Source organism: Carettochelys insculpta, chromosome 4 (genome assembly GCF_033958435.1).
Source record: "Carettochelys insculpta isolate YL-2023 chromosome 4, ASM3395843v1, whole genome shotgun sequence".
Taxonomy (NCBI): domain Eukaryota; kingdom Metazoa; phylum Chordata; order Testudines; family Carettochelyidae; genus Carettochelys; species Carettochelys insculpta.
The window spans coordinates 235517-249684 of NC_134140.1; the positions used below are offsets into that span (position 1 = coordinate 235517).

Below are 14168 nucleotides of genomic sequence, written 5' to 3' on the forward strand. Positions count from 1 at the left end.
GTGCAAAGACCCTAATTGTGGCTCAAAGTATGTCCACAGTTCATTAAAACATCAGTTTAAATGGACAAAGGAAAAGCATTTTATTGTGGGATTAGTTGATCCAGTAGCAAAGAACAGGAAAAGCGCACAAAAAGTTCATTATCTTAGCACAATCTTTCAATCAATTTTCCATGCAAAAAGCAAATAGGATCAATATATAAAAAAAACAGAGAAAACTTATAGTTAGTAGTTCATTCTCTCAGTGGCAACTTGAGACGTCCATAGGGCTCCTTGTCCCATGCACCCAAACACAGATCCTCTACCATTATGCCTCTATTGTGTATCCTCTTATTCATTGCCTTTCTAACGTAAACATCCCCCATCTTTTCACTCTCATTATATGGAAAATTGTTGAAGCCTCTAATTGTAATCTCCCATCTCTGAATCCCTTCTATTTCTCTAACTCTTTTTGTGATGCAGTCAAGAGAATTGAACACAGGATCCCAGGAAAGGGTAGCCCACTGATTTATATAATGGTATTGTAAATAGCTTTTCTCTAATAATTCCATATAGCATGCATTTTTCTGGTCTTGGACACAGATGTGTAGGGTGTTTTTATTCTTGCATAATTTTGCTTTCTTCACCCTCACTTCTCACCCATTCCACATTTGGTAATGAGAGGCAGGAATTTAGGGAGGGTATGACATGGACTTTAATTTCTGATCATTATTATTCTAATTTAGGATGTGTATTTCAGTGCTGCAGGGCAAAGCAGAATAGGTGTAATTCAGGGTGACAGGTACCTTCTCTAACCTAAGTGCAAATACATGCACAGCACAATCTTACCATGCTGCAGTTGAGAGAATAAGACAGTTAACTACAGTATTAAATGATCTACAGATGTATACAGGGCCACATTTATGCCTTATACCCATCTACACACAGCATCTTCATAACCACCACCACCATCACCCCACCAGCTTATGTCAAGTCTTCCCATATTCAGACTGACCCAGCTTCTGCACCAGTCTCAGGAAGCTCAACTCCAGGATGGCAGGCTCAGAAAGAGCAGTAGTAGGCATCCTTCAGTCTGCATAGACTACGGATCACACCCTTTATAGTTTCAATTGAGGACTTCATTTACAGCATCTACTGTGACTATGAAGACCCACACGAGAGTGACAGTCCTTGCTGCATCTCTTGCAGATGTGGTGGGTGTCTGGCAAGTCCTTATTGTGCTTTCTGTGCACTCGCTTCTCCTCTTAGCTGTCTGATCCTCATCTCTCCCTTCTGAAGGCCCTTGTGTAACCCCTGCCTCCATCTGCTGCGGTCGTCTGCTAGGTCTTCCAAGTTGTCCAGCTCGATGTCTACCTCTCTGAGGTCTCTCTTGCAGACATCTTTGTAACGCAACTGGGGGCATCTGGGAGGTCTTTTGCCAGAGGCTAGCTCACCATACAGGATGTCTTTTGGAATCCTTCCGTCGTTCATCCTGTGGACGTGGCCAAGCCAGCGGAGCCGACGCTGCCTGAGGAGGGTGTGCATGGTTGGGATTCCAGCTTGCTCGAGGACAGTGGTGTTGGTCACTCTGTCCTTCCATGATATTCCAAGGATGCGCCTGAGGCAGCGCAAGTGGAAGCCGTTCAGCCTCTTTTCCTGGCGGGCATACAGGGTCCATGTCTCGCTGCCATAAAGGAGGGTGCTGAGGATGCAGGCTCTGTAGCCTTGCATTTTGGTGTGAATGTACAGCTTGTTGTTATTCCACACTCTCTTGCTGAGTCTGGACAGAGTTGTGGCCGATTTTCCGATCCTCCTATTTAGCTCAGTGTCCAACGACAGGGTGTCAGTGATGGTGGACCCGAGGTAAACGAACTCGTGGACGACCTCTAACGTATAGTTGTCAATGCTGATTGATGGGGATTCAGCAACATCCTGACCAAGTACGTTTGTCTTCTTTAGGCTGATGGTAAGCCCAAAGTCCTTGCATGCTTTGGAGAACTGATCCAGCAGTTTTTGAAGCTGGTCTTCTGTGTGAGACACTACAGCAGCATCGTCTGTGAACAGCAAGTCTCTGATGAGGACTTCCCGCACCTTAGACTTAGCTTTCAGCCTTGCAAGATTAAACAGTTTCCCATCAGATCTTGTGTGCAGCAAGATGCCCTCTGTTGAAGATCCAAAGGCATGCTTCAGGAGGAGTGCAAAGAAGATCCCAAACAATGTCGGAGCAAGCATGCATCCTCGTTTGACGCCGCTCCTGATTCTGAAAGCATCCGATAATGCACCGTCATATTGGATGGTTCCTCTCATGTCTTCGTGGAACGACTGGATCATCTTGAGTAACCGTGGAGGACAGCCTATCTTGTGGAGCAGTTTGAACAGACCATCCCTGCTGACCAAGTCAAAGGCCTTGGTCAGGTCAATGAAGGCTATGTATAGTGGCTTCCTCTGCTCCCTGCATTTTTCCTGCAGCTGCCTTAGAGAGAATACCATGTCAACAGTAGACCTCTCTGCACGGAATCCACACTGCGATTCAGGGTACACCCTCTCAGCAATCTTCTGGAGTCTGCCAAGGATGACGCAAGCGAACAGTTTACCAGTGACGCTTAGGAGGGAGATTCCATGCTAGTTGTTGCAGTCGCTTCTGTCTCCTTTGTTCTTATACAATGTTACAATGTTAGCATCGCGCATATCCTGTGGAACCTCTCCCTCTCTCCAGCACAGGCACAGTAGCTCATGTAGGGGTTCCAGGAGTGTGTCCGCGGCACACTTGATTACCTCTGGTGGGATACCATCCTGGCCAGGGGCCTTTCCTGCTGCAATGCTGTCAATGGCTCTCTTCAGTTCGTCCACAGTCGGTTCCTGATCTAGTTCATCCATTACTGGTAGGAGCTCGACGGCATTGAGGGCTGCGTCAACCACAATGTTCTCGCGTGAGTACAGCTCGGAGTAGTGGTCAACCCAGCACTCCATCTGTTTGGCTTTGTCAGCGATGACTTCACCAGATTTGGATTTCAGAGGTGCCATCTTGTTCTGGGTGGGTCCTAATGCCTTCTTCATACCCTCGTACATTCCTCTGAGATTACCAAAGTCAGCACAGGTCTGGATGCTGCTGCATAGCTGGAGCCAGTGGTTGTTGGCACAGCGCCTGGCTGTCTGCTGTGCTGTTCTTCTGGCTGCTCTAAGTGCTTGCTGGGCACTCAGACTTGGTAAGCATTTGTACTCCAGGAGTGCAGCACGCTTCTTTTCAATGACTGGAATCATCTCATCGGAGTTAGCTTCAAGCCAGTCGTTCATGTTTCTAGCTCTTCTTCCAAACATCAACAAGGCCGTGTTGTAAACTGTATCCCTCAGATGTTGCCATTTGGATGTCACATCAGCGCCCCCAGGGCCGCTGCGCAGATTTTCCTGGAGGGTCTCTCTGAACTTTTCAGCTTTCTCTGAGTTTGCCGTCTTTCTGGAGTCAATGCGGGGCCTTCCAGCAGGTTTAGAGCGGTACAGCTTCTTGGGTCTCAGCTTGAGCTTGGAGCAAACTAGCGAGTGATCTGTATCACAGTCAGCACTATGATAGTTGCATGTCAGAAGGACGTTTCTGAGGTTATTACGCCTAGTGATGACCACATCTAGTTGATGCCAGTGCTTCGAGCGTGGGTGTCTCCACGACACTCTGTGCTGGGGCTTCGTTTGGAAGAATGTGTTTGTGATGCACAGATCATGATACGTGCGCAGTTCAAGGAGACACTGCCCATTATCATTCATTTTTCCCACACCAGAGTGTCCTAAGCAGGAAGGCCATGAGGCCCAATCAGCTCCAACTCTTGCACTGAAGTCACCCAAGATGTACAGTTGTTCATGTGCAGGTATTTGCGCTACAGCAGCACTAAGCACGTCATAGAACTTGTCTTTTACTTCTGGTGTGGCGTACAGGGAGCGGAGGGGCAGAAGGAGTGGGGGAGTCAAGCATTAGATACAGCCAAATATGCAAAAGAGCCCCTATAATGCGCTAGTAAATTCCCATCCCCATTCAAACCACATGTTAATGTGTGAAATTTGAATATGAAAGAGAGTTCAGCAGCCTCCCTTTCCAAACTGTTGTGAAAAGTCCTCTTCAGTAAAATGCAGACTTTCAGGTCATTAATCGGATGGCCCACTCCATTAAAGTGCGGTCTGACAGGTTTGTGAATAGGAGTATTTTTATGTCTGTTTTCTGCCCATTAATTCTTTGTCTAAAAGTGTTTGAAGTCTGACCAATGTATCTGGGCATTGTTGGTACATGATGGCATATATGATGTTAGTTGAGGAACATGAGAATGTGCCCATGATTCTGTGAATAACCTGGTTAGGTCCAGTGATGGTATCGCCAGAATAGATATGTGGACAAAGTTGGCAACGGGCCTTGTTGCAAGGAAAAGTTCCAGGATTGGTGTTCCTATGGTATAGACTGCGGTTGTTGGTGAGAATCCTCATAAGGTTGGGAGGTTGTCTGTAGGAGAGAACAGGCCTGTCACCTAGGTCCTTCTGGAGTGTGGCATCCTGATTAAGGGTAGGTTGTAGGTCTTTAATGATGCATTGCAGTGGTTCGAGTTGGGGGCTGTAGGTGATGACCAGTGGTGTTCTGTTCTTGGCTTTTTTGGGCCTATCTTGGAGTAGCTGGTTTTGAGTATTCGTCTGCTCCTGTCAATTTGTTTTTTTATTTCTTTTGGTGGGTAATTCAGGTTTATGAATATTTGGTAGAGCTCTTATAGTTTTCGGTCTCTGTTAGTAGGATCAGAGCAAATGCAATTGTACCTAAGATCTTGACTGTAAACAATGGGTCTAGTTGTGTGTGCAGGATGGAAGTTACAAGCGTGTAGGTAAGTGTAGCGATCAGTGGGTTTCCGGTAGAGTGTGGTACTGATCAGGCCATCCTTGATTTGTACTGTAGTGTCCAGGAAATGAATCTCTCACATGGAGTAGTCGAGGTATAAGTTGATGGTGGGGTACAGATTGTTAAAGTCTCTGTGGAATTCTTCTAGCATCTCTATACCATGGGTCCAAATCATAAAGATGTCATCAATGTATCATAAGTAGAGGAAGGGTAACAGGGGATGAGAGCTGAGGAATTGTTGTTCCAGGTCAGCCATAAATATATTAGCATATTGTGGGGCCATGCGGGTGCCCATAGCAGTTCCACTAATCTGAAGGTACAAATTGTCCTCAAATCGGAAATAATTGTGGGTGAGAACAAAGTTACAGAGCTCAGACACCAGATTGGCTGTGGTGACATCGGTGATAGTATTCCCAATTGCTTGTAATCCGTCTTTGTGTGGAATATTAGTGTACAGAGCCTCTACATCCAGGGTGGCACAGATGGTGTTGTCAGGAAGTTTTCCAATGTTTTGTAATTTCCTCAGGAAGTCAGTGGTATCTGTGAGTTAGCTGGGAGTGTTGGTGGCATAGGATTTGAGGAGGGAGTCCATGTAACTGCATAGTCCGGTGGTAAGGGTGCCAATACCCGAAATGATAGGGCATCCGGGGTTTCCAGGTTTGTGGATTTTGGGAAGTAAATAGAATTATCCAGGTTGGGACTCAGATGGTGTGTCTGAGTATATAAGGTCCCGAGTAGCAGCAGAGAGTTCCTTAAGTAGTTGTAGTAATTTCTTTTAGAATTCCAAAGTGGGATCAAATTACAAGAATTGACAACACTGCCATTTTGCAAAACAAGGATACATTAGCATATAATGATTGTGGTCATGGCACCACACGTTGATGCACTGTCAGTAAGCCTATTTGTGCTTCCTGTCTAGCATGGTGGCAATAATAATAAAATTACAGTTCCAAAATCCAGTTCAGGATGGTTTAAATTAAACAAAAGCTTGCCACATGCCTTTGCATCTGCTCTTGCACAGAGGGGGTATTCTTGAAGCCCCACTAGAGGGACTCTCTCTAGCCATTGTTTTCAGAGAAATAGCAGCTGTTTGTGAATATTTCTGGCAGTCTGAGTTAGTTACTGCTACTGCATTTATCTAATACAGTTACTGCATTAGATATAACGGAGGTTTCTGTTTCAGATTACAGTTTTGACTAGTCAGCCAGGAAAAGACATGGTGAAACAACTGGAAGCAGGATTAAGAGAAATAGATCTTGTGAGTCTGCGGAAACTGCAGATCATAGAGCTCTCACATGGAGACTTGCTGGAGTCAGAGGATGTGGAATGTCGTACATATGCTGAGGAGGAGCTCAGCAGTGATGGTGAGTGCAGAGGAGGGGCACGATTAGTTATATATTTGAAGAGCAATGCAATCAACAGATGTCCTTTTAATGGGATAGTGGTTGCTCTTGTCAGTAGCATGCATGTGTCAAATCTCACAAGTAGGATATAGCTGAGTCAACAGAGGCATCAAGGAAGGACAGGCAGGTTTTGTGCCACTGAACTCCACAGGGGGTGCCCAAGGAGGTGAGCAACTCTAATTCATGGCCTGAGTTTTCTTGGAGCCTTATCTTCAAAGCCTGATGAGAGGATGTGCTGAATCAGTGCATTTCTTGGGTGCCCTCATCTATACTACCTCTCCAGTGGCCCTCCCATTTTCTGGGAGACACTAGTTGGCTCCTGGTCTCTTGGCAAAGGGGGTTGTGAGTGATTTGCATTAGTCCCAGATTTTCTGCCAGAGGCACATAACACAATTCATTTGGTGGAACCCAGGGAGTGACTACCAGCTCCTCAAGGTTAAATGTTATTTTGGCTGGTTGGCAGTACCAATAAGAAGGCTTCCTTCTAATCTCTAGCAATAACAATAAGACATTGCAGAACCATAAATCCTTATTCTTTCCTTTTTGTAGCTTCCTGCTTTCATAAAGAATGGTTACAGGTATTTCTCTAAACAAGCAATTCAAAGAGTTGTGCAGAAATCTTGCACCACAGTTCACTTTTGTGACAGAAGCTTAGGATGTACAAAGACAATTTAATTTCAGTTTCTCCTTTAGGTATTTGCACTGGCAAACACCCTCATATCTCTGATTGGATGATGTTTCAATTAAATCTGCCTTCCCCAGGCCTAAGGAAATTATTGGGTTATACAAAAAAGAGTCCAGTTTGTTTACAAGGGTACTGGAATTTAGCATTATTGTTTGTATTTACTTTCAGTATACTATATGTATGGAAAACAACTAACATTTACTTATGGTTAAAATGCTGGTTATTTGAGAGTTCCGGATGACAGAATGCTGGATATGAAAGAGTTTACTGTAATTCATTATGATTGGTTATGTAAAATCAGTATAAAGTACAAATATACTGAGGCTAACACCATACTCACATTTCCTCCTGATGGACTCAAGGAGTTGAAGGACCAGCCTTACTGTGAAGGTGGTGAGAAGTGAGACAGTGTTATATCAGAGGGGAACTGTTAAAGAAAAATCGCTAGTACTAATAAAATAAATGAAAATGAATAGGAAGAACTGAAAAATATAAACTAGACTTCCAGAGGGAGAACAAGAGTGCAGAACCCCTCGGCTGTGGGGTGCTATAAGTTGCCCTACATCACTTTAGCCCAACTTTTCAAAGCCAAAACTATACTTCTGCATCCTAAGATTTTGAGGGTATGCACACCTGATTGGGGAATGGCACTACAACCCTTTGAATATGCATAAAATATCACATTACAGCTTCATTAACAACCTCTAAAAATGGGCATATGGGGCAAGATACCTCCTAATAGCCTTGGGAACCTTGGCCTTCAAATTGCAATAAAGAGGATGGTTGATCCCCTGGGGCCATAACATCTTGGCACCATGTAAAATTAAAAAAAAAAAAATGCTGTGAAGTAACTGAACTAAAGTCTGGGAATGCAGATTCACTCCTCTTATCTACACCCATCTGGAACTGTCCAGACTCCCACACATACCTAGCTCAAGCAAATGTCATAAGGAGTATGACCCCTCTAGGCCTCTTGCATTACTGCTAAACTGGAACAACAGTGAAAGGAGAAGGAAAAAGCAAATAATACAAAATATATAATATAGGTTTAGGCTACAAGAATAAGATATAAATAAATTAAGCTAACATATCCTTATAGGCTGTAAGTGGCACGTCAAAGACTAACAACTTTGTTAGGGCATAAGTTTAATGAAATATAACTCACTTGTTCAGATGCTTGAAGAAAAAAGAAAAGGAGAGGAAGGGCTATAGAGATGGGAGAGTGAAATCGGTGCTAATTAAATCAGAGTTGATGCAGCTCACCTCCAACAGTGATAAGGTAAAAGTACCTGAAGGGGAAATTACCTATTGTAATGTGAGAGCAATTCCATGTTTCTATTTAAATATACTTTGACAACAGCATATTTGAATATGACAGCAGTTTCTCATCACAATCTGTCTTTGAAGGGTTTTTTTTTTCTTTTTCTGCCGAGAATGGCAACTTGCACGTCCAATAAGTGTGTGTCCAGGGAGGTTAAAGTTTTCCCCTGCTGTTTTTTGTATGTTGCCATTCTTGATGTGTGATTTATTCTTCTGTGTATAGACAGTCTGGTTTCTCCAATGTACACGGCAAAGGGGCATTGATAGCACATGATGACATATATTACATTAGTAGATATGAAGGTGAATGAGACTTTGATGGTGTTGTTGCTGTGGTAAGTCCTGTGATGGTGTCACTATGATAGATGTGTGGACAGAGTTGTCAACTGAGTTTATTATGGGGATTGGTTCCCTAGTTAGTGTTTCAGCTCTGGGGTGTGAAGTTGTTGGTGAGTATTTGTCTCTGGTAGCGAGGGCTGTCTGTAAGCAAGGACTGGCCTGCCTCCCAAGCTCTTTGAGAACAAGGGATCATCATCCATGATAGGTTGTAGATTCTTGATGATGTGTAGGAGAAGTTTCAGCCGAGTGTTGTAGGTAGTAGCTAGTGGTGTTCTGTTGTTTTCTTCGTCCTACTCTCCAGATTGTCACCTTCTCATGGTGAGTGGGCTTATGTGTTCCAATGAACCCAAGAGCAATGCTTAGGGAGTCTTGTGCTCCCAGCAGTGTCACCCATGGCGGCAAGATCAATTGTCCAGACAAAGAATGATCCTAAAAGTCCTCAATGGCAGAACAGGCAGAGAATAGGAAAGGTAGTGCTACAACGGCTGTGAAGGCGGATGAAGGCTGCAGCAGACAGGAGATTCCCAGTTGTCGTGGATTCTATGCCATTGAACCTGAGCTTTCTATCTGTCAAGAACTGTGTGGTGGCTGCAGTGCAACCATCCTCCCACATTAAAAGAAGTCACGCACAGATGTCTTCCTCTGTGTACTACTCTCCTAAACTAAGCACTACGGTGAATGGTGAATGGCAATGGGAGCAAAATTGTGAATTCTGGAAGCTTTTAGTCATGAACCAACATGTAGGTGGCAGATGTGTGTATTGGTTGTTCCATTACAAGGACTGACGTGGTAGAATGGTCCAGCTGCTGCATCCATGGCTCAGCAGCCCTATTTAGGATCCACATGGGGAGGAGGCTAGGAAAGGTGCCCTAAACATAGTCCACCTCAAACCCCCTACTGGATAACCGCATGCAGTGGGTTCACTTCCCTGCACTTGAAATCGAACAGTAAACTTTGGAACATAGAAAATTTGGACTCTAATGGACAACCCAAACAGTGAGCGACCTGAAAGACACATGGTAATTATCGCCCATGAGATGCAACAATTCAACATTGACATAGCTGCCCTGGCAGAAACATGAAGACCAGAAGAAGGACAGCTAAGAGAAGAAGGTGGAGGGCACACGTTTTTTTCTGGAAAAGAAGAAGAAAAACAAATTTATGGAGTAGGAATTGCCATCAAAAATGAACTGACAAAGATCCTATCTGAAGTCCCTGTTGGCATCAGTGAGCGTCTCGTGACTCTGTGCTTGAAGCTTGCCAAAAACCAACAGGCAACTGTCATCAGCGCTTATGCACCAACACTAGACACCAAAGATGATGTGAAGCAGAATGGAGAACTCCTGGAAAATGTGGAGCACTTCTCATAACTTGGAAGTCATCTTTTCACTAAAGTTGATATGCATACAGAAATCCAGAATCCTTTGAGCTGTGCAAACTCTGCTTTCACCCACCTGAGACAAAGGGTCTTTGAGACCCAGGACATCTATCCCAAGACAAAACTCCTTGTATACCATGCAGTGGTTGTTCCGATGTTATTGTATGCCTGTGAAACCTGGACAACATACAAGCATCATTTGAAGGCTATTGAACATATCATCAGTGCAGCCTCAGGAGAATCCTAAATATCTCTTTGGCGGATAGGCGCACAAACACTAGCGTCCTGGAAGAGTTGAACACAACCAGCATTGAAGACATTATCATTGATCGACAACTTCATTGGATTGGTCACATGGTTTGGATGTCTGATCAGTGCCTCCCAAAACAGATTCTGTTTTCCAAATTGGAGGAAAGACAGAGGAGTGATGTGGGCCTATGGAAGCTGTATAAAGATATGCTGAGGGCACACATAATAAAGTGCAGCATCGGTGTTGACACTGGGGAGACCCTTGCCCAAGACTGTCCCCGCTGGTGAACAGTAATCTGTGAGTGGGTGGTACAGTTTGAGAGGTCCCACCACAGAGCAGACAAGGAGAGGCAAAGAAGAAGAAAAGAGCATCAAAAACTGTCTCGTGTCCCTCCAAGAGCTAACAACACCTGCCTCTTCTGTGATAAGATCTGTGGCTCCAGAATCGGACTGCTTAGCCATGAACAGACTCACAAATAGGAGGTTGACATGAAGACATCCTACTTGTTATCAAGTGGTTGCCAAGAGAGAAGGAGCTCTTTTTTTGGGTCTGTCCTGTAGCAGGTGACTTCTTGGTACCCACTTCGCATGGTCAATATGTTTTCTCACTCCTCCAGGTGTGTACTGTAGCTTTAAGAATGCTAGCTAGAGATCCTGTAGTCCAAAGTTGTGTTATCTGCCTGCTCTTATTAACCTGGGCTGCAGCCCAGCTCAAACCCTGTCCATGTTTTGCCACAAGCAACAATCTGTACCCTTTACAACCCTCTCTTACTAAGCCACTGCTGCTAACAAAATCATAATGTTCATCCCAGAGCTACTAAATTATACAATCAAGCACTTATAAGGCCAAATTCACTGTTCTGCTATCCCCTCTTCTCTCAAGGTCCTCAAAAATTGCCTGTCCTAAAGTGCTCTTCTCTTTCAATGGGGGTAGCTTTTCAGGATTCTGCACTGTTTGGAAAAAGAGGCCTTAGAACAGTGGATCCCAAACTTTTCGGCATCATGCTGCCCTTTTGATTTTTGAGAAACCTTCACACCCCTCCACCACTTCATCATCCAACCCCACTTTTAACAAAAAATTAACTTCATAGTTTAAAATAAACACAAAATCTTGATATAAAAATGATATTTAAAATTAAAAATAAGCACAAATAATTTTGCTCGGCCCAAAAATTTCATAAAAACATAATTTAACATCAGAAACAGCAGAAACAAATGAATTTAATGTGAAAGATGCTGCTGCATTTTCTTCATAAGCTGGGAAATCCTAGGCGACCGACTATGGAACATCCAGGCTAATGGCACAGGCCACACCTTGTGGGTGCCAGAGCATCCCAAGCTGGCCAGCTGCCTGCGCCCTGTGCCAGCTAGCCACCTGCCCAGCCGAGCCCCCGTGCTGTTGGGGATGCCCATCTGAACCCCTGAGGTGCCAGGGCCAGCTGCCAACCCACCAGTTGTCCGAACTGCCCAGACACCAGCCACAGGCCAGCCACCCGAGGTGCCCGCCCAAGCCCCTGTGCTCCTGAGGCCAGCCACCCACCCGAGCCCCCACACTCCCAGGGCTAGTCACCCGCCTGCCAGCCACCCAAGCCCTGCACTGCCAGGGCCAGCTGCCTGAGCCCTGTGCTGCCAAAGCCAGCCACCTGCCCGAATCAGTCATCTGCCTGAGCCCCCGTGCTGCTGGGGCCAGCTGCCTTCACGAGCACTTGCGCTCCTGGGGCCAGCTGCCCAAGCCACCCACCCAAGCCCCCATGCTGCCAGCGCCAGCTGTCCACCCTCCAGCCACAGGCCAGCCACCCGAGCTGCAGGCCAGCCACCTTAGCCACCTGCCCAAGCCCCATTATTTGGGTGAAGCTCATCAAACAGATAAATGCATTTTACTCCTCAAGGCATAGCTCAGGTGTGTTCACCAGGATCACATGCTCAGCATCCTTCAGGGGCACGATTAAGCACTAACCTGGAGTCCCTTTGGGGAAGGGAGGAGGTATTTTCCAGCATCTCAGCTGTTAGGAATTAGGGGATTTTGCAGTTGGCGGGGTCCCTTTGAAACAGACCCCCCCACCTGGACGATCCATGTGGGAGCGAAAAGCAGTAATTTTGAAGAGCTGCGACCAGCAGCATGCTAATGAGGCACTGAATATGCATTTCAGTGGCTCATTAGTAATTTTTGAAATGGCCATTAGCATGGCCATTTCAAAGTTTTGTGCCAGTGTAGGCACGGCCCTGCAGACTTGAGGGCATTATCAAATAATAATAGCCAGGAAGGCATTGCATTGCTCTTTATCTGGAGGAAAGACTGTACTAAACTGTAATACATTTGTTGCCTCCTGGGAGCAAGTATATCTCAGACTGGAGGATTGGGCCAAAGGAAATCTGATGACGTTCAAAAAAGAACAAGTGCAGAGTCCTGCATTAGGGATGGAAGAATCCCAAACATTGTTAGAGGCTGAGGAACAACTGGCTAAATAGCAGTGCAGCAAAAAAAGGACCTACAAGTGATGGTGGATGAGAGGCTGGATACGAGTCAACAGTGTGCCCTTGTAACCAAGAAGGTTAATGGTATATTGGGGTGCATTAGGAGAAGCATTTCCAGCAGATCTAGAGAAGTTATTATTCCCCTCTATTTGGCACTGATGTCACCTCTTCTGGAGTACTGCACCCAGTTCTGGGCCCCTGTCATGTGGCTGGACTCTAGCATTGGGTCTGTAAACCATTTTATATGCTCATTGTGGCTATTGGCCCCGAATAGTGTGCTAGGGGTGCCCTGTGAGGTGTCAAATGAAAGCTGATGATGCCCTGAATCTTTGTATGCTACTTGTGTGTTTGTATCATGTATGTGTGTAAAGTTATAGATGTTTAGCTCTGCAGCTGCATGAGAAATGTTTCGGTGCTGAAGTTCACAATGAGAGGTGGGGCTCCACCCCAGCCAGGACAATAGACTGAGCGAAGGCCCAGTTTCCCACTGGGACTGCAATGAATGGGAACTCAGCACTGTGACCCACCTGGTCATGTGGTAAACCAAGGCCTATGGAGAAGAATGGAATTTTCCCTCCACATATGAAAAGCTATAAGATGGGCCTTGGCAGGTATTTTCTTTGTTCTTCAGTCCTCATGGGGTAAGCCTGTCTGGACTCGGGGGGCCCATCCCTCAGAGGGATGATGTGGAGTTAGCAGTGTCCATCTTGGGTCTTTCTTCTCATGGTCTCCAAGGGTCCATGTCCCAGCTTGTGGACCCCAGCAGGCCAGATCTACAATGTGCCAATGACTGAATCTAGGTAACCTGAAATGAACTTTCAGAGATTCTCAAGAATCAGCAAATAATATCACTGGCTGCATCGGTAGTTATGACTGATGCATGTAACATATTGCTTAATTCTTCTCTCTAACCCTGTTCTTTCTTTGGTATTAATAGACCCTTAGATATTAGATCTAAGGATCTGGCTTTTGCATGGTTTTTTTGGTAAGATCCAAGTATATACGGACTGGGGTCTGGGGCTGAGCCCTTTGGGGTCTGGAAGAATCTGTGTGGTGTTTGGTGAACTAGGCTCAAGAGCCTCTTACCTGAAGTTGCGGGTTGTTGGTCTGGGCTAGTAGAGCAGCTGAGAAACCTGTGGGTTCACTTGTGTGGCTTCTGGCTGGCCAGTGGGGCTGGCAGAAGTGCTTTGGAGGCTGGTTGGATTTACCTTAGTAAGAAGGAAATCCCAGCTTGGGGCTGTAAGTGGCCCACATTTTAAGCAGATATATGTTCTGGAAACCCCAGAAACCCTGTTCTATTACAGCCCCTGAGTATAGAAAGGATGTGGATGTGCTGGAGCATGTCCAGCGGAGGGGAAAGGAAGTGATTAAGGGGCTGGAGCACGTGACCTATGAGGAGAGGCTGAGAGATTTTGGGCTTATTTAGTTTGCAGAGTGAGTGAGGGGTGAGTTGACAGCAGCCTTCAACTTCCTGAAGAG

The 14168-nt window shown here is 45.5% G+C and overlaps 1 protein-coding gene across 1 annotated transcript in view; it reads left to right on the plus strand.

Annotated features, from left to right (window-relative positions):
- Positions 1-14168, plus strand: part of M1AP (meiosis 1 associated protein) — a 138420-nt gene that overhangs the window by 79106 nt on the left and 45146 nt on the right. Inside the window, exon 4 of the mRNA XM_074992109.1 lies at positions 6024-6204. Within this exon, the coding sequence (XP_074848210.1) occupies positions 6024-6204 (181 nt within the window). The remainder of the gene's footprint in view (positions 1-6023; positions 6205-14168) is intronic.